We start from the raw sequence: 24012 nt of genomic DNA, 5'->3' as shown, positions 1-24012 counted from the left end.
AAATGGATGCAAAGTGCTGCTTTGCCGAGGAGAAATGCCGCCACCTATAAATTACGATCTGTTCCACGATCTGTTCCGAGAGGCTCGCAGGAGCAGGCGTGTTCGCGGGCTGGCCTCCGATGCCCGTGCTCCAGGAACCCGGGGGGCCTGCTTGCTCCCCATCCAGAGGCCACGCCCGGGACAGGCAAAACCCAGGAGGCCGACGCCCTTCCAGGCCTTGTCACGAGTAGAGGAGCTCGTGCGTCACAAGAAACCAGCCCAGCCACGCCTGCCGGCTTCTCCTCAACCGTCGGGAACGGTGAGAGAGGAAACAAAGGCCCGAGTCCTTTCTCTGCAGAGTCACCTGGAGTCTGGGGGCTGGGCTCCTCTCAGAGCGCCCCTAGAGGGAAGTGGGTTGGGTGGGACAGCACCGGCAGCCCGGGGCTGGGGAGGGAGGCGACACAGTCTCCTGACGGCTGCTGACCCTTCCTACAGGCCCCCTCCCTGCTCGGCCGTGCTGTGCCTCCCTCAGGATAACCCGGCTTCTCACCATTGGCCCAAGCACCTGCCGCGGAGCTCGCTGTGGTGACGAGCGTGACCACACGCTGTCCCCACTGCAGCTGGGTTGGCCCTGCCTTCACTTTTTTCCAAGCCGTCCCTGTATCTGCTGCTCGGACTCCAGAATGGGACACAGGCACACCTTTGGCACAGCGGGCCGACGGCACTGGCTTCTGATCCGTCCCCGTGAGAACACAGGCCCCGGCTGGGCTTCTGGGATCCTCCTGCACCCTTCCCGCTTGCTCCCTGCCCCCGGCAGACCCCTTCACCCAGCCCCGCACCCCCGCCACAGGGCCTTTGCACATGCTGCTCCCACTTGACTCCTCGATTATAACCTTCCAAGGGCAGCGGACACATCAATTTTGCCTCCCAGGCTTCCCCGAACACGGGCAGCCCCCCTCGGCCAGGCACCGTCACAACACATCTTCTCTACTTCTCACACTGCCCCGCGTGGTAAGCACCCCCAGCGGGTGTGAGGCCAGCGGCAGGACCCCCACTGGCTCAGCTACGCGCTCAGCATCGGCCGAGGCTCCGCAGCCAGGGCCTCTGACCCGTGCCACGTGGCTTCCGGGGCGAGGTGGGGAAGAGGTGGGGCTGGAGTCCGAGTCCCGAGGGGGGTTTAAATGCCCGCTGGGCAGCATGGGCCGACAGTCAGAGGGGCACTGAGCCACCTCCGAGCAGCTCAGGAGCTCGGCACTGCTCACGGGTCACCCTACGGACCACTGGGGGGTGCCGGCCTGGCCGCCACGCAGGCCTGGGCACTCCGAATGGGTGAGTAGAGCCAGGGGCCCACGTGGAGGGTGCTTGTTGGGAACCACCCCCTGACCAAGCGGGCAGAGGTGGGGGCTGCAGCGTCGGGCCCGGGGCACGAGGCACGAGGCCTTGGGGAGGGAGGCCCCTGGACAGGGGCTCCTGCTAAGGCCACCAAGCAGCTCTCTAGATTCGAGGGTGGGTGGGGGGGTCTACACAGCATCTAAGGGGAGACGGTCCAGCTCACATCCTCACCGGGACCCATCCCACAGCTGGTGGCCACTCCAGTCGCCCCGACCCCGTTTCCAGCAAATGCAGAAATGTACCAGAGGAACCGGGCCCGATGCCCAGCCTTCTGCTCCCGGGCCTCCCCCGAGACGCCTCTCAGCCCGCCCCCCTCCCCTCCCCGCCCCCGGACGCCCGGCGCTCCCGGACCTCGCCGAGGATTCTCTCAAACCCCACCTTGGGTTTGAACAGACTCTCGTGGGCAGGGGAGGAGGCTGCCGGGCCGTGCCGGGGCGGGTTCAGGCCCGGTGAGGATTTCGGCAACGTGCAGCCCGGCCACCGGCTCTGCTCTGCCGCGGAGGCTGGCTCCGCCCGTCGTCCCTTCTCTCCTGCCGCGACAGACCTCCCCAGGCACCCCCGGGGCAGCTGCTGAGTCGGGAAGCACAGGTCCCGCCTTCGAGGATTCCGAGATTCTGAAGAATCCTCCCGAATGGAGGGCTCCGGTGCATCTGCGATGACCCACTCCGCTTAGCAATGAGCCGCCAGCACCGGATTCTCCGTCTGACCGATCCTCGCGGATCTAGGTCACGCTGACGGGTAAAAACCGCACGCCTGGCTGGCCGGCGGCAGCCTCTGTCCCCACGTGCAGAATAAGCAGCTTCTGAGCCCATCCCTGCCCCTCGCCTGCCCACCGTGCACGGGGACAATACCGAGTGTGCGGAGCCCCGGAGGGGGCCCTTCAGCAGCAACATGAGGCTCCGGGAGGCATCGGCCGGGCTGTCCCCAGGCCTCCCTGTCTCTACGCCGAGTCCCCGCACCACAGGTGCTCAGCATCTCTGTCCTCAACGTCTTTAGAACCCAGCTTGAGGGGCTCACACCTCTTCCAGGAAGTCTGTCCTGACTTCTTCCTCCAGGGCTCTGGACCCGTAGCTCCCGTGCCCAGCTCCATCCCCTACTAGATGGGAGCCCCTGGAGGCGAGGACCGGGGCTCCGGCACCCGGGGGACAGGTCAGCACGCTGCCGCCCAGGGCCCGAATCCCAATCTCCAATCCCTATCCTCCACAGGCAAAGCTGTGACACAGGGCCACAGAGAAGCGAACGGGCCAGTCTGCTAATCCAAAACCACCTGCCCAAATGCACCCAACTGCCACGAAGCATCCCGGAGGAGGAGCTGAGTGCCCTGGACTCGGGTGGCACCGGAGTCCAGAGGGCACAGGCTCTGGAAACAGGACAGATACACCTCTTGGACGCTCCGGAGCTCAGTGATCTTGGGAGAGCCGCACCAACTGTCTCTAGGCCTTGGCGTCCTTCCCTGTTGGGTGGGCACGCGGACCCTGCAGGGAGGCTCTGAGGATCTAACGAGCGATGTACCCCAGGGCCTGGCCCCGTCAGCCTTCCCAGCATCCCCTGGCACTCCGGGTTCTGAGGCTCCTGCCTTCCTGGGCCAATGATCCCGGTCCCGGGCGAGAGGGCTGCTTCTAAGAGCAGAGCACCTTCCCCAGCTTTGCACAAGGGGCTGGGGGCTGAGTCGGGAGAACCAGTCTGCCTCTGGGACACAGCCCAACACGGGGCGTAATCTCCCCCGACTCTCCCTCCCACGATCGATGATCTCGAGGAGAAGGAAGGAAATGGAGGGGCCCGTCCAGAGTGCCCCTGCCCCCCAGAGCCGGGCGGCGGCTCTCTGCTTACCCCAGAGGGCCATGAAGATGGAGAAGAACACGGTGGCGGGGTTGTCGAAGAGGTGGCTGGCCCGGGCCGTGGCGCACGCCGAGCTCATCTTCCAGTAGCTGCAGGTCTTGTCACACAGCGGGCACATGGTGATGTTGTGTCTCTGGTCACACATCTCCATGCTGGAAGAGAGGGAACAGCCTGCCAGTCCCCGGGCCAGGACGCGCAGGGCCTCTGCCCGCGTGGGCCGGACGCCTGCTCACGCTGAGATACGATATTCGAAGGCCATCGGCCGTGTGAGCAGGAGGCTGCAAGAGCGTCGTCTGGCCCAGACCGGCTTTGGGGACGATGAGACTCCCGCGTCCACTGACGGAGGAAGGAGTCCAGAGAAGGGACGGTCCTGGCTTTGGGCCACCCAGCAGAGCGGGGACGGGGTCCCGGTCTCTGTCTGTAGAGCCCGTGCCGTGCCCGGCTCTCGCCTCCTGCTCCCAGGTCCTCCTTTGACTATTGCCACCCTCTGTGCCCCTGGCCAGGCCATCCAGCCCCAGACTCAGTTTCTCCTTCTGGAAGATGAGGAGAGGGGCCGGAGTAAGGCCCTCCCGGCTCTGGCCTGCCCTAACTTTCTCCTCCCTGCCGGCCTGGACGAGGCACCGAGCCAGGAATAGACACCAGGCAGGAGTGCGCATTCCCAGGGGCTGAAGTGGAGGATGGTTTTACTGTTCTGTTTCTGGCCGCACACGGACTCATGTGCAGAATCGTGCCCGGCCCACAGCAGTCGGTGTTTAATCAACACCCGCCGGAAGGCTCCCGTCGACCCTCCTCTGCCCGGCGCGGGGGGCCTTCTGGCTCACTTCTCAGTTACCCTCAGCAGCTGTGAAAACAGCGTGAATACAATGTGTGTGCCAGGCACGTCCGAGGCACCGGAGATGCAAAGACGAATCAGAGCGAGGCTGCGCCTCAGGGCACGTGGGGGAGCGAGTGCACGTGCGTGGGGGGCGGGGGGGGGGACAGCACACGCAGGCGCTGGGCAGCGTGGCCCCCCCGAGCCAGCCGGCTCTGCCTTTGGGCCTAGCCTCTAGCGTTTGTCATCTGTGCGGCCTGGGGCAGGTTACTCGAACTCCTTGGGCCTCAGTTTCCCCACCTGTATCGGGGGGGGGGGGGTGTGCTGGGAATGAAGCTGCCCCCGCAGTCGGCTGTCGAGAGGATTCAACGGGAAAGCACAGGAAGGCCCTGGAACGGTGGCACCCATCGTTAGTATCACGGGGGTAACCAAGCCCAGACGGCTGTGTGCGCCCCTGGCTGAACCTCCTCTCTGCTGAAGGCCCTTGCTGGGTGGCAGGTGTGAGAGTGGGTGGGACGTCCCACCCTTGCCTTCCTGCTGATAGAGGCCGCCCGGGGCCACGGCGACCTGGCCTGGGGGTGGGGGGGCGGGGCACGGAGGGCCAGGCCTGCCGCCCGGCCCTCCTCCGCGTTGGCATAAACAAGGCCAGACAAAAAGCCTTTTTCTGCTGGTTTTAAACCCTGTGCCGCGCCCTTCATCACCTGCAGCCAAAATAAAGACAAGGAACGGGAAGGTCTGTTCTTTGGAGTGGATGGGTGCGGTGGGGCGGGCAGGCAGCTCCTCTAGGGGCAGGGCGGATAGGACTCCAAAGGGGACACACGCCTCCTGCTTCGCACACGGCACCAAGCGGGCAGAGGCCGAGAATCTCCGAGGTTCCTCTGGAATCCCCAGGAAATGCTGTTCGCCTGTCTCGCCGTGTCAGGGGGCGGTGGTGCGGGCCTGGCCGAGGGGACCTCGGCATCCTTGTGGGGGAGCGCACACGCCTGCCAGGGCAGAGCCTCCTGGCTGAGGCTGCAGCCGGTGGTGCTGCCCTCCAGGGGAGGGAGGAAAGGAGGTGGAGACGTCTCCAGGGGTCCCGGCCACTGGCCAAGTCCCTCGGGGCTCTGGGGTTAAATCCCCACCACACCTAGGCTACTTTGACGGCCACAGTCAGACCCAAGCACGGTGACCTCATGTCACATTAGCCAACAAAGGCACAAGCTTCCTCTGGCCTGTCTGTGCCCAAAATAACCCTGGAGGGGACATAAGCCAGATTCCTTTACCGTTTTGATTCCGGGTGGGTGGAATACTTTAGGTGTTACTCATGTATCAAAGCACCATTTATACAAAAATTTGCCGGATATGGCCTTTCTGCACTGCTGAGTCGTAATGAGCCACTTTCTTGGCCAGGTAGAGACTCATTGGATCTTCAGTGACGGGAACTACAGACGAATTTTCCAAGCCACAGCCCTGCTTTGGAGACACCGGGCTGGGTCGTAAGAAATACAGCCAAAGCAAGTGATGTTCTAGGACCTTCCCCGAGGGACTGCAAGCTCGCGGAAGGGGGGGCCAGTGGGCGACCCCGGCAGGGTCGCTGACGGAGGCAGGGGCTTGTTCTGCGCATGCAACCCAGTTCCCTCCGGCTCCGTGTTAGCGAGCCGAGGAAACAGTCGGGAAGGACCAGAGAGACTCCTTGTGCACTGAGAAGCGGCCTCCAGGCTCCCTCCACTTGACTCATGTTCTGGCTGCCATGTGGGGAGAGCCACACCCCGGCACCAGGCCAGGCCGCCTCGGGGACCCCGGCCTTCTTCCACGAGCTCCCCATGCCTGACGTGCCCGTCGGGGGACGGCAGCGGGAACGTCAGCTCTGAGCTCAAAGACCTGGGTCTGCCCCTGCGCCACGTCCCAGAGCCCCGGGGACAAGGGAAGCTGGAACCAAGAAGAGAGGGACCCGGGGGCTGAGCCCAGGCAGGGTGGTTTGTCCCCTTCCTTCCCGGAGCTCACCGGGAGGCAGCGGATGTTCTCATCACATAGGGACTGAAAGCTCAAAGCGGGGGAACAACCCTCCCAAGGACGAGAAGGAGTCGGATGCTCAGGGACGTCTTCCTCCGGACGGGAGAGTGCCTCCCAGGGCGTCTGTGCTCGGAAAGGACACCCGCGCTCAGCGCTCGAACCCACGGCCGCGGCTTCCTGGGGGGCCGAGTGCCAGGACGAGGGGTGTGGCGCCCGCCTACCTGGGGATGTTCTCATCGACGGTGGCACATCCGTACAGGAAGACGATGATCCCCACCACGGACGCGGGGATGAGCATCTGGGTGTACACGCCCAGCCAGGCAAAGTACAGGCCGATCTTCTCCCCAAAGTACTTCCTGCGCCGTGGGGCAAACAGAGACCGGCTTGCGCTCGCCCCACACCCCTGCCCGCCCCGCAAAGGAGCGGCTCCAACCGGGGCCCCGGCTTCTCCCGAGCAGGACTCGGAGGGTGGGTGGGGGCCCTGGGAAGGTGGGGTGCTGCTGGCGGGGGGGCGGGCGGCGGGGGGCTACCCGGGGGCTGTCCCAGGTCCCGGTCAGCGTGAGCGCAAGACGCCAAGAGGACGTATTAAGGGTCTCTGGCGCCTGGAGGGGCTTACATGAGTTTTGACGGGCTGGACTCCCGTCTCCAAGTCCCCACAGGACATCCGTCGCCTAGTCCACTCCCCTTCCCGCCCCGGGAGAGCGGACGGCTCTCGTCTTCCTCCCGACCCACAGACTCAAGAAGCCTCACCACTCAGCGGGGTGGGGCCCGGGCTGCGGGTTGGGGAGGAGGGGGTGAACAGGACGGAAAAGAATCTGTGGGCCCGTGGGGGACCTCGGGCCCCCTGCCCAAGCTCAAGTTCAGACAGGCTCCCGGGTGCGGAACAGTCAGTGCGGTGAAAACGCACAGGGATGCTCAGCCGACGGGCTGCCCACCAGGGACTCGCCTCCCACCGCCTCCTTCCGAGCAGCCGGGCCTGCTCGCACCCGGCGACCCCCTCTCACCTGACCAGGTCGATGGGCTGGTACTTGTAAAAGACCCCGTAACTCGCCCACTCTTGGTACAGGAGCTGGGGGAGAGCAGGCAGTGAGGACCAGTGGAAAGCAGCTTTGCTTCCTAGTCTTGGCTTACGGTGCACTGTCCATTCGTTCAACAAAACCCCTCGAGAGCCGGCCACATGCCGGGCACGGTGCTGGGCACTGGGCTTTCGGAGGGGAGCACGGCGGACACAGCCCTGAGCCCCGGGGCTCCCGTTCTGGCAGGGGAGACCCACAGAAACCCTTCGGCTCCCACGAGGGTCTCAAAGAACCCACCGCCGTGGGAGCTGAGCTGGCAGGGGAGGCCGGTAGGGGCCTCCTTTTTAATTTCTTCTTCTTCTTCTTTTTTTTTTTTTTTAACATTTATTTGGTATCGAGAGACAGAGAGACACAGAGCGCGACCAGGGGAGGGGAAGAGAGAGGGGGAGACACAGAATCCGAAGCAGGCTCCGGGCTCTGAGCTGTCAGCACAGAGCCCGACACGGGGCTCGAACTCACGAACCGTGAGATCATGACCTGAGCCGAAGTCGGACGCTTAACTGACTGAGCCCCCCGGGGACCCCCAGCTTGGGGGGGGGTGCTCCTCAGCAAGAACGGGCTACTTCTTTAAGTGCGGGTGAGGACGGGAGAGAAGCTTCTAGAATCCCTATGGAACCCTGACTCTACATGATTTGATCCGGAATTGATCTAAAACAGCCCAATGCTGTGAGGCTTTTCCCTTCAGGGTTCTTGGTTGTCCCAGTCAGACACCATGTCATTGTTCATAAAGCACAGAAACCACCAGGCTCTGGGAGCCGAGAAATACCGGTGGCAAGATTTTTAAAAACCTCACGGGATGCAAAGAGAGCTCGACGTTCGTCTCCCGAGATGGGCTGTCTGATTAACATGGCTTCGTGAAAATCAGCACACACCCCGTTGCCCCCCCGGGCTTTGGGCAGGGATGGTAATGAGCTTGTATGAACACGTAGAGAGCGTCCTAGGAAAGACACCAGGTTAGGGCTGCAGGTTTTAAAAAAGCAACCCCACTCCTGTGGCTAATCGATGCTTTTCCAACCTTAATGCGGAGCCGAAGTCACACGGCCAGGACCCTCTGCGTGGGGCCGCCTGCCTCGGCTGGCACCAGGCAGGAAGGAGGAGGGAGGCAGGTGTGAGCACGGCCCCAGGGGCCCCCTGCTCCCTTCCGTGCCACACGGCTTGCCTTGTGACCTTCTCCAATCTCTCAACACTTAAGTTTAACATTTTGGGGGCGGGTTTCCCAGACTCACATCGTGCGCTGGTCCCTGGGAAGCACACTACGCCACGTCCCCACCACAAACACGCCGTCCTATGGACCGCATGGGTGTCCCCCCACCCTCCCCGCCCCAATTGGTCATGTCGAAGCCTTAATCCCACTGTGCCTGTATTTGGAGATGGGGATTTTGCGGAAGTGATTCTGGTTAAACGACATTGTGCGGGTGGGGGTCTGATCTGAAGGGACCGGTGTCCTTCTAAAAAGAGACACGAGAGGGGTGCCTGGGTGGCTCCGTCGGTGAAGCGTCCGACTCTTGGTTTCGGCTCAGGTCAAGATCTCGCGGTTTCGTGTTCGAGCCCCGAGTGGGGCTCGGCGCCGACAGTGCTTGGGGTTTTCTGTCTCCCTCGCTCCCTGCCCCTCCCTCACTCACACTTTCTCTCTCTCAAAATGAATAAACTTAAAAAAAGAGAGAGAGACACAAGAGCTTTCTTTCACCACGTCCGCGTGGAGAACATTGTGAGACAGCAGCCGGCCGCGAGCCAGGAAGAGGGCCCTCCCCTGAACTCGGCCCGGCTGACCCCAGGATCTTGGGACCTCCAGCCTCCAGAACCGGGAGGCCATGAACGTCTGGGGTTCTGCTGTCGGTGGCCAGCCCTGACGGATACGCCTGCCCCCACTGCCCCACAGGCCGGAGCGGACAGACATGACCTTTACGTGCACGAGACATCTTCAAGTAATTCTCTGGAAACCAACCATGTGCAAACGGTTCGCCGGGAGGGGTCCTGTTTCCACGGACCAGGGAGTCAGCGGTCCCTAGAAATGACCCTCCAACTCTCCATGTCCTCGGGATCCTTTGCAGCTCTGAGGAACAGGACTCAGGGGAGAACATAAGTCCTCTCTTCAGAGCGGGGAGGCAAGTACCAGAGAAGCAAAATGCATCCTCAAGGAAGTACAAGCAAACCTCGCTGTCAGAATCCTGGGTTTTGCCTGCTCTGATCTCTGTGTTCAGCCGGGTCCACGTTCTGGAGGACTAGGGGCCGGGCCGGCTGGTGGGCGGCCTCTGCAGCCCCCTACGGAACTGGGGTGCATGGGGCCCCCCCAAGAGCTAGAAGCCCCACTCCTGTGCCGAGATGCGGGCTCTGCTGGGCCCCTGGTGGGCGTCCTGGGCACTGAGTCTGAGTCCCGAGCGCCAGGTGGGGCCCCCTCCCCTCTGAGCCCTGTCCGGGACAGACACTCCCCTCTGAGTGCGTGGCAGGCTCTCCTTCCTCCCTGGTCTGGGGGGATCCCCACCGGCTTAGGCCTAGAGCTGGGGCCTTCCGTGTCTCAGCAGGCCCAGGTATGCAGAAAAGAACGCGAAGGCCCCCCAGTTTCACCCTGCAAAGCGCCAACTTTGACGAGGGTGCGGGGCACCTCCGGAGAAGCGAAGCGACCACCAGTGACCCGGGTGGCTTCCTCCCCGAGCCGAGATCAAGCTGCCGCCGCGGGCCACACGCAGGCTGGGAGGCGCACCAGAGATGGGGCCAGAGGGAGGAGAGAGGGACGAGGATTTTGCCAGGGGATGGAAGGCCCTCTCAAAGGCATGGCCGGCCACGTCACACCGGTCCCCATGCTCCCTGGCCTGCCCAGTGAAACCAGCCTGCAGCAGGCCGGCCACCCTTCACTGGTATGTGTGGCACACGGTGGCTTCCTACGTGACCACTTTACCTCCACGTGACTCTCTTCCTGCCAAGAAAAGAATATCAATCACCCTGCCGCTGTCAGCGTAGAGAAATCGAACTCGAGATTTCCCTGTCACGGTTGGCAGAGCTCCAAGGGTGCACCTCAGCCTTGCGAGCAGGGTGGGAGGTGTCAGGGCCCTGGGGTCCACCGGCTGGGGGCTGGTGGGCCCAGTCACAGTGACCTAAGAGCCTCCCAGAGCCCGGGCCTCAGAAGGAGCCCGGCTCAACCCGCTGGCATCTCTCCTGCTCAGACCTCCCTCCTGGGCCCATGTGGCTGGGCAGGCCCGTTAGGGCACTAACGCTGTCCTTAATTTGTCCCTTGCTGTCTCCCTCTAGCATGAAGGCCCAGGAAGGCCAGGTTTGTCTGGTTCATGTTATCCCCAGAGCCTCTAACAGGGCCTGGGGCAGATAACAGGGTCCTAGTAAGTAACTGGGGAAGGAAGGAAGAAGGGAGGGAAGGAAAGAGGGAATAATAGGTCAGGGTCCTGTGGCTCTCAGTCCAGCACAGGGATGGCGACAACTCAGTTGACATCTGGAGCAACTGCCCTGCCCCGTGTCCCCGGATGAAGGAACGCTCGCTCCCAAGGGCCCTGAGGATCAAGCTGACAGTTATAGCCGTGCTCAGCCTTGGGTCTAGCCTGCCTCCTGCTCAAACATCCCTACTGTGCCCCTGCTCCTCCAGCTCAGCACAGAAAAATGGCCTTAGCTAGACTGCAACCCCCTTTCCATCCTGTGAGGTATCTTGGGTCAGGCACTTGGGGCTATTGACACTGATGGGACCAATAATGGGGGAACCACAGACTTTGTCACTGGAAAGGCAACATACTCAGAACCAGTTTGCTTAAAATGAAGCCACACGGAAGAAGGAGAAGTTCTCCAAAGCTCTGAGTTAGGACCCAAACACTTATCTGGGACATTCCCCCCACCCTCCGTCCCTTCCACCTGTCCACCCACCCAGCATCCCCACTCATCATCCATCTATCCATCCAACTACCCACCCATCTCTCCATCCATCCCACCCATCATCCATCTATCCATCCACCTATCCCTCCATCCCATCCATCATCCATCATCCATCCATCATCCATCCAACTACCCATCACCCATCCATCCCTCCCTCCCTCCTATCATCCATCCAACTACCCATCCATCCATCCATCCATCATCCATCTACCCACCTCTGCATCCCATCCATCATCCATCCAACCACCCATCATCCATCCAACTACCCATCATCCATCCCATCCATCATCCATCCAACTACCCATCATCCACCCACCCATCCCTCCATCCCATCCATCATCCATCCAACTACCCATCATCCATCCATCCATCATCCATCCATCCCTCCATCCCATCCATCATCCATCCAACTACCCATCTATCCATCCATCCATCCATCATCCATCCACCCGCCACTCCATCCCATCCATCATCCATCCAACTACCCATCCATCATCCATCCACCCATCCCTCCATCCCATCCATCATCCATCCAACTACCCATCATCCATCCATCCATCATCCATCCATCCCTCCCTCCCATCCATCATCTATCCAACTACCCATCTATCCATCCATCCATCCATCCATCCATCCATCCATCCACCCATCCACCCGCCACTCCATCCCATCCACCATCCATCCAACTACCCATCATCTATCCAACTACCCATCATCCATCCATCCATCATCCATCCATCCCTCCATCCATCCACCCATCCCTCCATCCCATCCATAATCCATCAAACTACCCATCATCCATCCATCCATGATCCATCCAACTACCCATCATCCATCCATCCATCATCCATCTACCCACCCCTCCATCCATCCACCCATCCCTCCATCCCATCCATCATCCATCCAACTACCCATCATCCATCCATCCATCATCCATCCAACTACCCATCATCCACCCATCCATCATCCATCTACCCATCCCTCCATCCATCCACCCATCCCTCCATCCCATCCATCATCCATCCAACTACCCATCATCCATCCATCTGTCATCCATCCATCCACCCATCATCCACCCATCCATCATCCATCTACCCACCCCTCCATCCATCCACCCATCCCTCCATCCCATCCATCATCCATCCAACTATCCATCATCCATCCATCCATCATCCATCCAACTACCCATCATCCACCCATCCATCATCCATCTACCCATCCCTCCATCCATCCACCCATCCCTCCATCCCATCCATCATCCATCCAACTACCCATCATCCATCCATCTGTCATCCATCCATCCACCCATCATCCACCCATCCATCATCCATCTACCCACCCCTCCATCCATCCACCCATCCCTCCATCCCATCCATCATCCATCCAACTATCCATCATCCATCCATCCATCATCCATCCAACTACCCATCATCCACCCATCCATCATCCATCTACCCATCCCTCCATCCATCCACCCATCCCTCCATCCCATCCATCATCCATCCAACTACCCATCATCCATCCATCCGTCATCCATCCATCCACCCATCCCATCCATCATCCATCCAACTACCCATCATCCACCCATCCATCATCCATCCATCCCTCCATCCCATCCATCATCCATCCAACTACCCATCATCCATCCACCCATCATTCATCATCCATCCATCCCTCCATCCATCCACCCATCCCTCCATCCCATCCATCATCCATCCAACTACCCATCATCCATCCATCCATCATCCATCCATCCCTCCATCCCATCCATCATCCATCCAACTACCCATCATCCATCCACCCATCCCTCCATCCCATCCATCATCCATCCAACTACCCATCATCCATCCATCCATCATCCATCCATCCCTCCCTCCCATCCATCATCCATCCAACTACCCATCTATCCATCCATCCATCCATCATCCATCCACCCGCCACTCCATCCCATCCATCATCCATCTACCCACCCCTCCATCCCATCCATCATCCATCCAACTACCCATCATCCCTCCCTCCCTCCCTCCCTCCCTCCCATCATCCATCCAACTACCCATCCATCATCCATCCATCCATCCATCCATCATCCATCTACCCACCCCTCCATCCCATCCATCATCCATCCAACTACCCATGCAACCATCCATCCCTCCCTCCCTCCCATCCATCATCCATCCAACTACCCATCTATCCATCCATCCATCCATCCATCCATCCATCCATCCACCCGCCACTCCATCCCATCCACCATCCATCCAACTACCCATCATCTATCCAACTACCCATCATCCATCCATCCATCATCCATCCATCCCTCCATCCATCCACCCATCCCTCCATCCCATCCATAATCCATCCAACTACCCATCATCCATCAATCCATCCATCATCCACCCATCCCTCCATCCCATCCATCATCCATCCAACTACCCATCATCCATCCATCTATCATCCATCCCATCCCTCAATCCCTCCATCCCTCCACCCACTCACCCCCCCCCCATCCACCCATCATCCGTCCATCCAATACTCCCAGACTACCCCCATGGGCCGGGCCTGGTACTCACTGCTGGGACACTAAATTCAGTGGGGGCGAGGGGAGTGGAGGGTGGACAGCATTCTAAGCAGAAGGAACAGGTAGATCTGAACAAACCTGGAATCGTATTTGCTGGGCCTGGTGCCCAGTGACGCCAAGTAGTTCCCGAGTAGGTAACTGAACGAGACACTTTTGGTGCCAGGTGGCCACAGGCTGCGGAGTCTCAGATTAGCGAGGTGGCCAGCGTGGCTGGTGCACAGGGAGGCAGTGGGGAGAAGCCACAGGAGGACTGAATTGGGCCTGAAGGGGGTCCCCGGGGCCCAAGGAGGAAGCTTCCCTAGGTGGAGAAAGGGCATCAGACAAGTGACCCAGGGGCACAAAAAGATGAAGGGGGTGGATTCTGAGGCCAGAGCTGGCCCAGGCAGGCCTGGGGAGGGGACGGCGCTTCTCCAACGGGATCGAATGGGGGAGTTCTGCAAGTCACAGGGTCACAGACAAATGCCAGATGTCCCACTAAAAATAACCAAATATGTAATTTTTGAGCTAAATCAGATAGTATCTTCAGCTGGATTCCCGGGCGGGCAAGTTGTATCCAGTACCAAAGGTTTAAAAACATGTACGGGGGGCTGGAGGGAGGCAGCAATGGAGAACATTCCTCGCACTGAGGTTCCCAGCCTGAGACTTGGGACAAGGCCACCATTGTGAGGTTCTCAGGGAAGTATCTCCACCCACTGCCTCCGGAAGGATCTGCTCTTGGGGGACAAACACAGGTCCGGCGAGGACTGTTCCCCGAGGTGAATGAAGTTTGCATTTGGTTGGGAACCGGGAGGGGCTGCGGTGGACACGGGGAGGAGGCTGGACGCCAGGCATGGGTTTGGGCGCTGGACGTCTGGGAAGAACCTTCCGGAGCATGGGGGATGGAAGAGAAAGGGCCACGGTGGGGGTGGGGTGGGGCGGGGTGGGTGTGGGGAAGCAGGGAGCCTGGGCTGGGAGCAGCAGGGAGAACACTGAAGAATAAAAAGAATACTCCGTGTCTCCCGACGTGTAACCCCAGGAACAGTAACTTTTCCATGAGAAAGGCTTCCAGGCCGAATAAGCTTGAGAAACACCGGCTGAACGCGTCCACCAGACTCGCCGGTGTGCGGAGGGGGCCTGGCCACAGCGGGGCCCAAACTTCCTCACCCAGGAGCCGTGCGGGATCAGGCCCAGCGTCCGCAGAGAGCGCGGCAGACTGAACACCCGGGTGAGATACAGGTTTGGGGGCCCGCGGGGAAGGTCCAGGTGGAACAGCACACCCTTGGCCTTTATGCAACCCCCGCAACGCGCCCCGGACACTTGTCAGCATCAGCGAGAGGGGAGCAAGGCAGCGGGCAGGGTTCAGCGCCTTCCCCCCAGGCGTGGGGGCTCCCGCGGGGGCCTCGGAGCAGCCCCGCCCCACCCGGGGCCCCCAGGGCCGAGCAGCACGGCCTCCGCTCCACGTCCACTTACTTTTCTGTCGTTGAACTCCACGTTTTCACCTTCGTAGTCTCCCTGTTCAGAAGGAGGAAAGAGAACTCTCGCCACCAGATGCAGCTTTTGAGTAGCGCAGATCCGCGTCCAAACGCGAAGGCCAGACGGCGCATCGCAGGAGAGGGAGGCTGGCCTGGCCCAGCACCTCCGCCGGGCAGCCCTCCTGCCCTCGCCCCCTGTCACAGAGGCCATGTCCCGGAAAGGACCCAGGGCCACTTGCTAGGAACCAGCAGCATGCAAGAAAGGGGCTTTGCGTGGCCGTTGGGGGGTGGGGTGGGGGGTGGGCGGGACAGTCCCAGTGCCTTGCCCTGCAGGTGCTGGGAGGACAGGAAGCTACACGGTCACTGAAGACAGATCAGTGAGCCCCACACTCCCATTTCACACGTGGTAACGCTGAGGCTCAGGGAAGCAAGGTGACTTTTCCGGGACAGACTGCTAAGCTGGGACCCGGTTCCGAGTCTTTAAATCCAACGCAAGGGAGGGGGGACCTGAAAGTCAGAAGCCTGCCCAGCATATCAACAGCTGGAACCAGGGACTCAGGGGAAGCAGCAGAGAGAGCGTGGCCCCCCGCGGGGCTGGCCTGGCCAAGCGGACTTGAAGATGGCCGGGAGGAAGCTCTGAGGCCTCCCGGAGGTCTGCCGGGTACCTGCTGCACTCACCAGATCCTTCTGTGACCCTCCCGCCCCTCCAGGCAGGGAGCACTTGGTCTCACGCTCTCTGAACAGAGGTGCCCTGAGACCAGTGTCATTAATGTTTCCCCCTGAGTCTTCAGGGCACCCTCCCCCACCCCAGCCCAACCCCGGAGGCTTTCTGGGTGTTTCTCTCCATGGCCCAGACAGCCACACACTCCAGCAGCATCTCATCTATTCGGGACCTCGAGGGTGACAGGTGCCAACCAGGAGGGAGGCCGCCAAGCCGCCACCTGAAATGTTAGTCCTGTCCCTGTATTTGATGCACGAATTCCAGGAGCCCTCCTTAGGGTCTCGCTCAGGGCAGACCCCTACTCCACACACCATTCTCACAGTGGCTCTCTGGTTGCCATGGCATCCAGCGCCTTGCCTGATGGGTATTCTTGTGGAATGAATGACCGGATGAACGAATGAGCACGGTAAACGAGGCCCTGCAAGGGGGTGGCGATGCCGCGGGCGACGCACTGAGGGCAGCAAGCCGTGACGCAGGACGATGGCGGAGTTGGAGCAAGGACCACCCAGCATGCGGCCAAGAGCCGGGCACCTGAGCCTGGGTGTGTGGCTTCACGGTCCCGCCCCCTGCTTGAGCATGCGGGGTACGTTTGGACCAGTTCAGAGTGATTTATGTCCCCAAACGTTCCAACATCAGCTGTGGTACCTACAGGGGTGGGTGCCCTCCAACTGTGGGGAAAATTCATGGCTGTAAAATTCTGTAGTCCCTCAAGACGCCCAGAGTCCTTACTCCGGCTGGAAAGAGCCCCGCGGGTAGAGCTGGAGGCTGTGTGCCCCTGGGCAAGCTGCTTGGGCAACTGCAGCCTCAGTTTTCCCGTCTGTAAAGCAGGAGCGGGCCCCCCACGGAGGGCCTCTCCACTGCCGCGTGAGGTTCAACGTTGGGCCCAGCTCCCCCCGCAGAAGCTGCTGCGATCCGGACCACGTCATTAAGCCCGAGTCTCCACGTCTGCACCAGATTAAAGGAGACAGAGCTCCCACTAAACACAGCTCTCTGCGTACAACGGGCGCTCAGAAATGTTGACGTCTCCCCTTTCCCTTTCCAGCCTTAGAGGGCTGACTCCAAGCAGGTCTGGATGGCCCAGAACAGGCCCTGGCATCTCAGCAGGGGTGAGATCAAGGGCCCAGCAGTTTGTGAACTGGCGCAGGGCTGCGGGGCGGGGCCGTATTCCGGGAGCCAGCGGGGTGAGCACCCACTGACGGGGACGGTGATCGAGGCCGCTTCAGCCAGGACCACCGGCCAGGACCCGGGAGGTCTGAGCCCTGCCCTTGAAACACGCAACAGGTCGCCGGCCAAGGCAACCGACCCACGCGACCCAAATCAACACGGCGCTCGGTGAGCACCTAGGTGCCGAGTGCTGCGCCTGTCCTGAGACCCGTGGGCGAGGACCAGCAGGCAGACGGCGGTGTCTCTGGGGGACGGGGAGCATTGGAAGCCAGGGGGATGGGGGGAAGCAGGGAGACATCAACGGGGCAGGGGCAGGGGCAGGAGGAGGGGGAAGAGGAAGGCTTTGGGTGCATGGTCTGTCCCGGGGAGGGCGGCTGCTGAGGAAGAGCTTGCAGACGGAAGGGACAGCATCCCCGAAGGCACAAAGCGGCTCAGGTGACCCCACCTCCCCACAGGGAGTGACGCGAGGCTGGCAGCTGTGTGTCTCTTGGAGGCAGCGGTCAGGCAGGGCGGGGGGGAGGGGCGGCCCTTTGCTGTCGCGGAGATTGGGTTTCTCGGATCCAGCGTTTCACTGGAAGCCCTTCCGCTTCTGTGATCCCCCTGACACTGCTGGGAACCACTCCCACTTGCAGATGGGGACGCTGAGGCTCAGCGAGAGGACAGGGGCCGCCTCCGCTCAGGGCTGCGGAAGAGAGCGGCCAGGACGAGACTCTGGGGGCCCCGCCTCGAGGCCCCCAGTCCTCGTAGCCACGCACGCCTGGAAAGTTCCAGAGGCCCTCTGTCCAGGGTTCCCACACTGCTGGGGCCCCACGGTGCATTCCCAGTACCCTGCTGAACCCTAGCCCCGGTCTCCATAGAGACAACAAGAAGAGACTCATCCCTCTCCAGCCAAGCCAGTGCACGGCCGTGGCCATGGGCTATATTTGTCGGGGGATACCGGAGGGATTTGGAGATCCCGCTCAGGAAGCTGGCCACTTGCTCTGCAGAAACAGACACACACAGAGCCCGGGTCGTTCTGCCAGAGCGGGGGCGGGGTGGCCGGGGAGACCCAGGCAGGGGCAGCATCTCGAGGACCAGCCGGCCACTGGGACAGGGTGTCGGCCACAAACGCCCCTGCCTCGGTGGGCTCGTTCTGCAAGAAGAGATGCTGGGGGGGGGGGGGTGGGTATAACAGCAGGGCCCCCACCAGGGGAGCAGGGAAGGGCTGCGTGCCGCTGACATTTACAGGAGAGCCAAAGCAGGAAGCCAAGACCGCAGGATAATTAGAGCTCCCCGGGGGTGTGGCCCGCGGGGATTCGGGGCGGCCAATGACGCAGGGGCAAACTCCGTCAAGGTTACTTACATCGTGCAGGGGGTAGGCGGCCGAGTAAACGCCATTGGCCAGCAGGCTGGTGATACCTTAAAGACAAAGGCAGAGCGAGGATTAGGGACCAGGTCTGTCTCCTGCTTCTCTCTTTGCAAACAGAACAGTCCCAGGACCGACTCAGTCGCCGAGAATTTTCTCAAAGCCCACTGCACCTGGCCGCCCAGAGCCAGGCCGCCTTTCTGGCGTTTCCTCCCCGGGTTCGACCAGGAGACGGTAAAAAAAAAAAACATGCTCTATCGGCAGAATTAGGAAGACAGAGAGGACACCCCGAGAGAAAGTTCCATCTGGGAGGAAGGAGGTTCCCCGAACCTGCCAATCCACCAACTACCCACAGCTGCTGGAGGGCCAGCCTACAGACAAGAAAGGTGGATTGTAAGTGGTTAGAAAAGCTGAATCACGAGAAAAATACGGACGGGAAAATTGATGGTGTCAGGAAACACACATACAATTTGCAATTAGATTTTAGGTTGATTGGGAGAAGCCGGAGGGGAGGCCTGTGGGCCCCGCGTGGGGGCGGAGGCACTTACCGTATTTACTACATTTTCGCCTCTTACTTAGAAGGGCAGAGTCCTTCTTTCTTCCCTCTCCTTGCCCTGTTTGTACATCGGGCTATTAGTTACATGAAAGGACCAAAGCTGCATTTGGGGGAGAAAGCGCTCGGTGGGGCGGTGGCCGGGCCTCGACGGCTGCCCCAGGCCCTGCGCTGGGCGTGTTACGAGAGTCGCCATACCTGCACCTCCCGGGGCCCGGAGGTGTGCATTCGGCACCCCGCCCCTGGAGACGGAAAGGCAGAGCCGGCCACGCACGCACGGGGAGCCGGAACTCTGATCTCGCGCACATCCTCGGGGGCCAGCGCGCCACGCGAGTCTCCAGGAGCCCTTTCCTGGTCACAGAACCCTCTGCCTGGCCGAAGGGGCTTTGTAGGGGGTCAGTGGGTCAGGGTTTGCAGTGGCCTGGCCGGCCCATCCTGTACCACTGCACGGGAAAACGGTGGGAAAGTGTCTTCCTGAAATCCACTTAAAAAGAGACCGCCTCTCCGGTCAGTGATCTGGAATGCTCGGGGTACCTGAGGGATGCTTGGAAACCCAAGCCAGCGAGAGGCGGAAGCCTCCGGCTAACGCCCACCTGCGTGAGAATTCATCTGTAATAAAAGCGGACGTGGGTCTGATTCAGGTTCATTGGCTCTTTACTGTTCCTAGAACACTCTCAACGTGGCGTTGCCACAGGGCCTTTGCACAGACTGCTCCCTCTGTCTGGACCCCTCATTTTCTTCAGATCTCTGCTCAGATGTCCCCTCATCAGAAAGGCCTTTCTGGTCATTGGTCCTAAATCCTCCTGGCATCCCTTCCGACCGCAGCAAGACGATGTTCTGGCTTTTCTGATTATTTATTATCTATTTCGTCCCCCAGAATGTAAATCCCCCGAGGGCAACAGAACCCATCAGTACTCGCTGCAAGGTGAATGTGTGACCTCGGAGGTCGGCAGGGCTTTCAGACAAGGGACCGAGGTGAAACGGGGTGCAGCAGGGACCCCTCACCTATCTGCTTTGCCACCGGGTTTGCCAGAGAACCGACAGGAACACTCAGAGACGTCCACCCCGGGGAAGACCCAGAACAGAGATCAACTCCAGCTGAGAAGCCCCCAGACCCGGGACCGCTTACAGACCTTCATAGCAACCATGCAGGTTTGTCCTGGAAGGGACCCGACAGGGACCCGACAGGCAGACTGAGGTCTGGGACACAATGCAGGGATGGCAGCCACACTTTCTCCCATTTTTGGTGACCCGGGCCACCCTGGAAGCTCCTGTTCCCCCTGAGGTGGGCTGGGCCTCCGGAGACAGGTCTCCTGGGCTCCTCCTTGACCCGCGAAGGGGCCTCCGCTCCCACGGACTTAGGACACGGGCTTAGAGACTCCAGGCCCAGAAGGAGTCCCTGTGACTGGCCATCGGGCATCCCAGCAGGACATGTCAGCCCAGAGGGTCCAGCCTCCCCTCCCTCTGACTCCGGAGGGCCCAGCCTCCCCTCCCTCTGACCCCGGAGGGCCCAGCCTCCCCTCCCTCTGACTCCCGAGGGTCCAGCCTCCCCTCCCTCTGACTCCCGAGGGTCCAGCCTCCCCTCCCTCTGACTCCCGAGGGTCCAGCCTCCCCTCCCTCTGACTCCGGAGGGCCCAGCCTCCCCTCCCTCTGACTCCAGAGGGCCCAGCCTCCCCTCCCTCTGACTCCGGAGGGCCCAGCCTCCCCTCCCTCTGACTCCGGAGGGCCCAACCTGCCCTCCCTCTGACTCCGGAGGGCCCAGCCTCCCCTCCCTCTGACTCCGGAGGGCCCAGCCTCCCCTCCCTCTGACTCCCGAGGGTCCAGCCTCCCCTCCCTCTGACTCCCGAGGGTCCAGCCTCCCCTCCCTCTGACTCCGGAGGGCCCAGCCTCCCCTCCCTCTGACTCCGGAGGGCCCAGCCTCCCCTCCCTCTGACTCCGGAGGGCCCAGCCTCCCCTCCCTCTGACTCCGGAGGGCCCAGCCTCCCCTCCCTCTGACTCCGGAGGGCCCAGCCTCCCCTCCCTCTGACTCCGGAGGGCCCAGCCTCCCCTCCCTCTGACTCCGGAGGGCCCAGCCTCCCCTCCCTCTGACTCCGGAGGGCCCAGCCTCCCCTCCCTCTGACTCCGGAGGGCCCAGCCTCCCCTCCCTCTGACCCTGGAGGGCCCAGCCTCCCCTCCCTCTGACTCCGGAGGGCCCAGCCTCCCCTCCCTCTGACTCCGGAGGGCCCAGCCTCCCCTCCCTCTGACTCCGGAGGGCCCAGCCTCCCCTCCCTCTGACTCCGGAGGGCCCAGCCTCCCCTCCCTCTGACTCCGGAGGGCCCAGCCTCCCCTCCCTCTGACCCTGGAGGGCCCAGCCTCCCCTCCCTCTGACTCCGGAGGGCCCAGCCTCCCCTCCCTCTGACTCCGGAGGGCCCAGCCTCCCCTCCCTCTGACTCCGGAGGGTCCAGCCTTCCCTCCCTGCCTCCTGGGCCGTCCCCCAGCAAGCCCCCACACTCCTGCTCTCCGCTTGCTTCCGGCGGTACTCTCCCCTCTGCGGGAAGCCACGCGTGCGAGGGTTCCCGTCCTGCCACAGGCTCTGTGCCAGCCAGCACCGCCCTGTACCCCTGGAGGGCGTTGTGCACACAGCTCTCAGCGGGGCGAAGGAGGGCTTAAGGAGAAGGGGGAGCGCTAGGCAGGGACGTTCCTTGGCCCCGAGTCTCTCATTCTGGGGACCTCAGCCTGCCGCTGCGAGCAAGGGGCCTGCGCTGGGTAGGGCCGGGGGTTCAACTCTGCACACCTCGGTCGGGAAACGTCTGCATCTGTGGCTTGAGGTGTCCTATAAACCGGCACCCGAGGCGCCCAGCCGGGCTGGTTCCGCGGCAGGTTCGGAACCTGGGGCGTGTGTCAAGCACGCGCCTTCTGGCGAGGCTTGGTGTGGGGCCATGCGGGTCCCTGGTGGCGTGCCTTCCGCCCCCGGCCGGAACCCTACTTCCCGCTGGACCGTGAAGGTCAACAGCAGGGGACAGGGCCTCGGTCACCCCTGTCGCGTCCAGAGGCCAGCGGGAGGCTCCGAACGGCACCGCGGAAGCCTCAGGCAGAGAGAAGGCATCCTGAGCACCGGGCCGTAAAGCGGCCCCGCGGTCCCAGAGCGGCCCTCCCGTCGGAAACAGTTAGACCAGCTGAAACCAAAACACGCTCAAAACCCCCAAACCGGCAGCCCGCCCCCCACGGAGACGATGGAGGCAAGATTAGCCCGGGGAGGGGAGCGCTGGGCTCAGGCCCCAGCAATGTCCTCACCCATGCTGTACTTGGCCTTGGTACATGTCGTTCTTTTCAGGATTTCGTAGACCTGTTGCGGAGACAAGAGGGGGGGCAGACGGTTATCCAGGCGGCAACGGCACGCAGAACCTGCCAGGCGGTGGCTCAAGAGGGACGTGGCCGAGCGTTACGGGCAACGACCCCCCACGGCTCTCTGAGGACAGACGGCAGCCTTCGTGAGGTGCACAAGAACAGGACCAAGAGCGTGGCGTTCTCAGGGATGCGTGTGACCCAGGGGTCCCGTGTCGCGCTTCCCTCCGTGGGGGCACCGGCTGTGTGGTGCTGTTCAGGGTTGAGGGTTGTCCCCGGCGCCCTGGGGGACGGGCCGTCCTCCCTTTGGGCTGGGAAGGGAGTTGGCATTCAGAGCCACAGGGACCCAAGCAACAGCGCCCCTCCCGGGTGTAGCCCTGGATCTTCTAGAAGCCTGAGGTGGGGGCGGGTCTCGGGGTTCCATGCCACCGTGCGTCACGAGGCAGCAGGGCGTGGGGTGCCTGGCGGAGGCCGCCTGGAAGGTCCCGCACCAGCCCAGCTCTGGGCCGTCTTCACTAACGAAAGGCTTCACCCGGTGGCCTCGAGAGCCCAGGCTTGGGAGCCTGCCCGGGTCTGGGCCTGGCTTCACGTGTAGATGTGAAGGGCAAGCTACCTCACCACCCTGTGCCTTAGTTTCCCCACCTGCAAAATGGGCTGAAAGGACTGGCCCGAGGCCACAGAAGTGAGAGCGGGGGCGCACAGGGCTCTCCCACGGCTGCCGGCCGCCCCCAGGCCCTGCTCCGTTCACCCCTGTCCTGCGTCCCCACCTGTCCCAGCCCCGGCCCAGCAACCTGGCCTCAGCAAACCCTCTCCCGAGGCCCAGGCCCTTCGCTGTCACTGTTCCTTCTGCCAGAAGCACTTGTGGCCGGAGACCTGAGGCTCCTCACTCTGCTCTTGTCCCGGGGTGCTCCCTACCACCTGCCAAAGAGGTGCCTGTCGCCTCTCTCCTCCCGCCGGTGCTGGGCACACACCAGGTGCTCCCACAACCGCCCATGGATACATGAACGAACCACTCAGTCAGGTGGCCCCTCCCTGTCACCTCCCGAATCTAACTGGTGGCCCCGTCCTGACCTCGCCGATTCTCCCCTAAGTACCTCCTCCCCATCCATCTGGGGTCACGGCCGCCCTCATAACCACATCCGCCTCCACTGGCTGTCATCTTTCTAAGGACAGACCTGATCACAACCCAAACCTTGCTCTGCAGCCTTCTGTGGCTCCCTAGTGCCAGAGGCTGAAAGCCCGAGTCCCAAGATTGACATGTCCGGCCCTTCCTGCTGATCCTGACTCCTACCCACGTGCACACTGGGCGACCCTGATGCCAGGAGCACGGGGGGTGGGGGGGAGGCGGGAGGGGCTGTTGACTGCCGTACCTTTGCCTAGAATGACCTTCCCCCAACGCTGGAGACCGTCAGGTCTCAAAGACCATGGGGCCGGACTAACCAAGGGCAAAGTTCTGGACTGCCACTTTCTCTGGGGGTTGGTGGTTTACAAACTGGCCTTCGAGGTCTCTGGGAGAGGCCACCCCCAGCCCGGAGGTAAAATGGACTGGGGGGTCAGGGGCGGAGCTCTATTACAGAGACCCCTAATGAGATGGGGTCTAGAGCTCTCCGTTCACCTATGTTCCCCCTTCCTCAGCAGTGTGAATTCACGAATTTGCACCCTGCCCTGTACTTCTGGGGCATCCTGGCAACCCCAGATCATGCAAAAGGCGGGGGCACGCGCACAAACTGAAGCCGACACGTGACTCAGTCTCCCTAGCTGGTCGTCCCAACTCTCGCCCATTTCATGGTGGCAAAGAACCGTGGCTGGTCCTCCTCCTCTCCCGTGCTCGAAGTCGGAGGGAGACGCACCCCTGATGGCTACTTGGTGGCCCCCAGCTACGCCAGAGGGCCGATATTCCTGCATAAACGAGTTCCT

The 24012-nt window shown here is 61.8% G+C and overlaps 1 protein-coding gene across 8 annotated transcripts in view; it reads right to left on the bottom strand.

Moving 5' to 3' along the window:
- ANO1 (anoctamin 1) overlaps nt 1-24012 on the bottom strand; it is a 159432-nt gene that overhangs the window by 38283 nt on the left and 97137 nt on the right. For 7 of the 8 annotated variants that reach the window (XM_047879411.1, XM_047879413.1, XM_047879410.1 and 4 more), the window contains 7 exons: nt 22045-22096; nt 18767-18832; nt 18216-18271; nt 14987-15028; nt 7018-7082; nt 6235-6369; nt 3202-3362 (listed from right to left, as the gene is read on the bottom strand). In XM_047879411.1, the coding sequence (XP_047735367.1) occupies nt 3202-3362; nt 6235-6369; nt 7018-7082; nt 14987-15028; nt 18216-18271; nt 18767-18832; nt 22045-22096 (577 nt within the window). The remainder of the gene's footprint in view (nt 1-3201; nt 3363-6234; nt 6370-7017; nt 7083-14986; nt 15029-18215; nt 18272-18766; nt 18833-22044; nt 22097-24012) is intronic. The other variant, XM_047879408.1, reaches the window with a different exon arrangement.

Source organism: Prionailurus viverrinus, chromosome D1 (assembly GCF_022837055.1).
Source record: "Prionailurus viverrinus isolate Anna chromosome D1, UM_Priviv_1.0, whole genome shotgun sequence".
Taxonomy (NCBI): domain Eukaryota; kingdom Metazoa; phylum Chordata; class Mammalia; order Carnivora; family Felidae; genus Prionailurus; species Prionailurus viverrinus.
The sequence above is the reverse complement of the archived record's forward strand: the minus strand, read 5'-3'. Positions and strand labels throughout refer to the sequence as shown.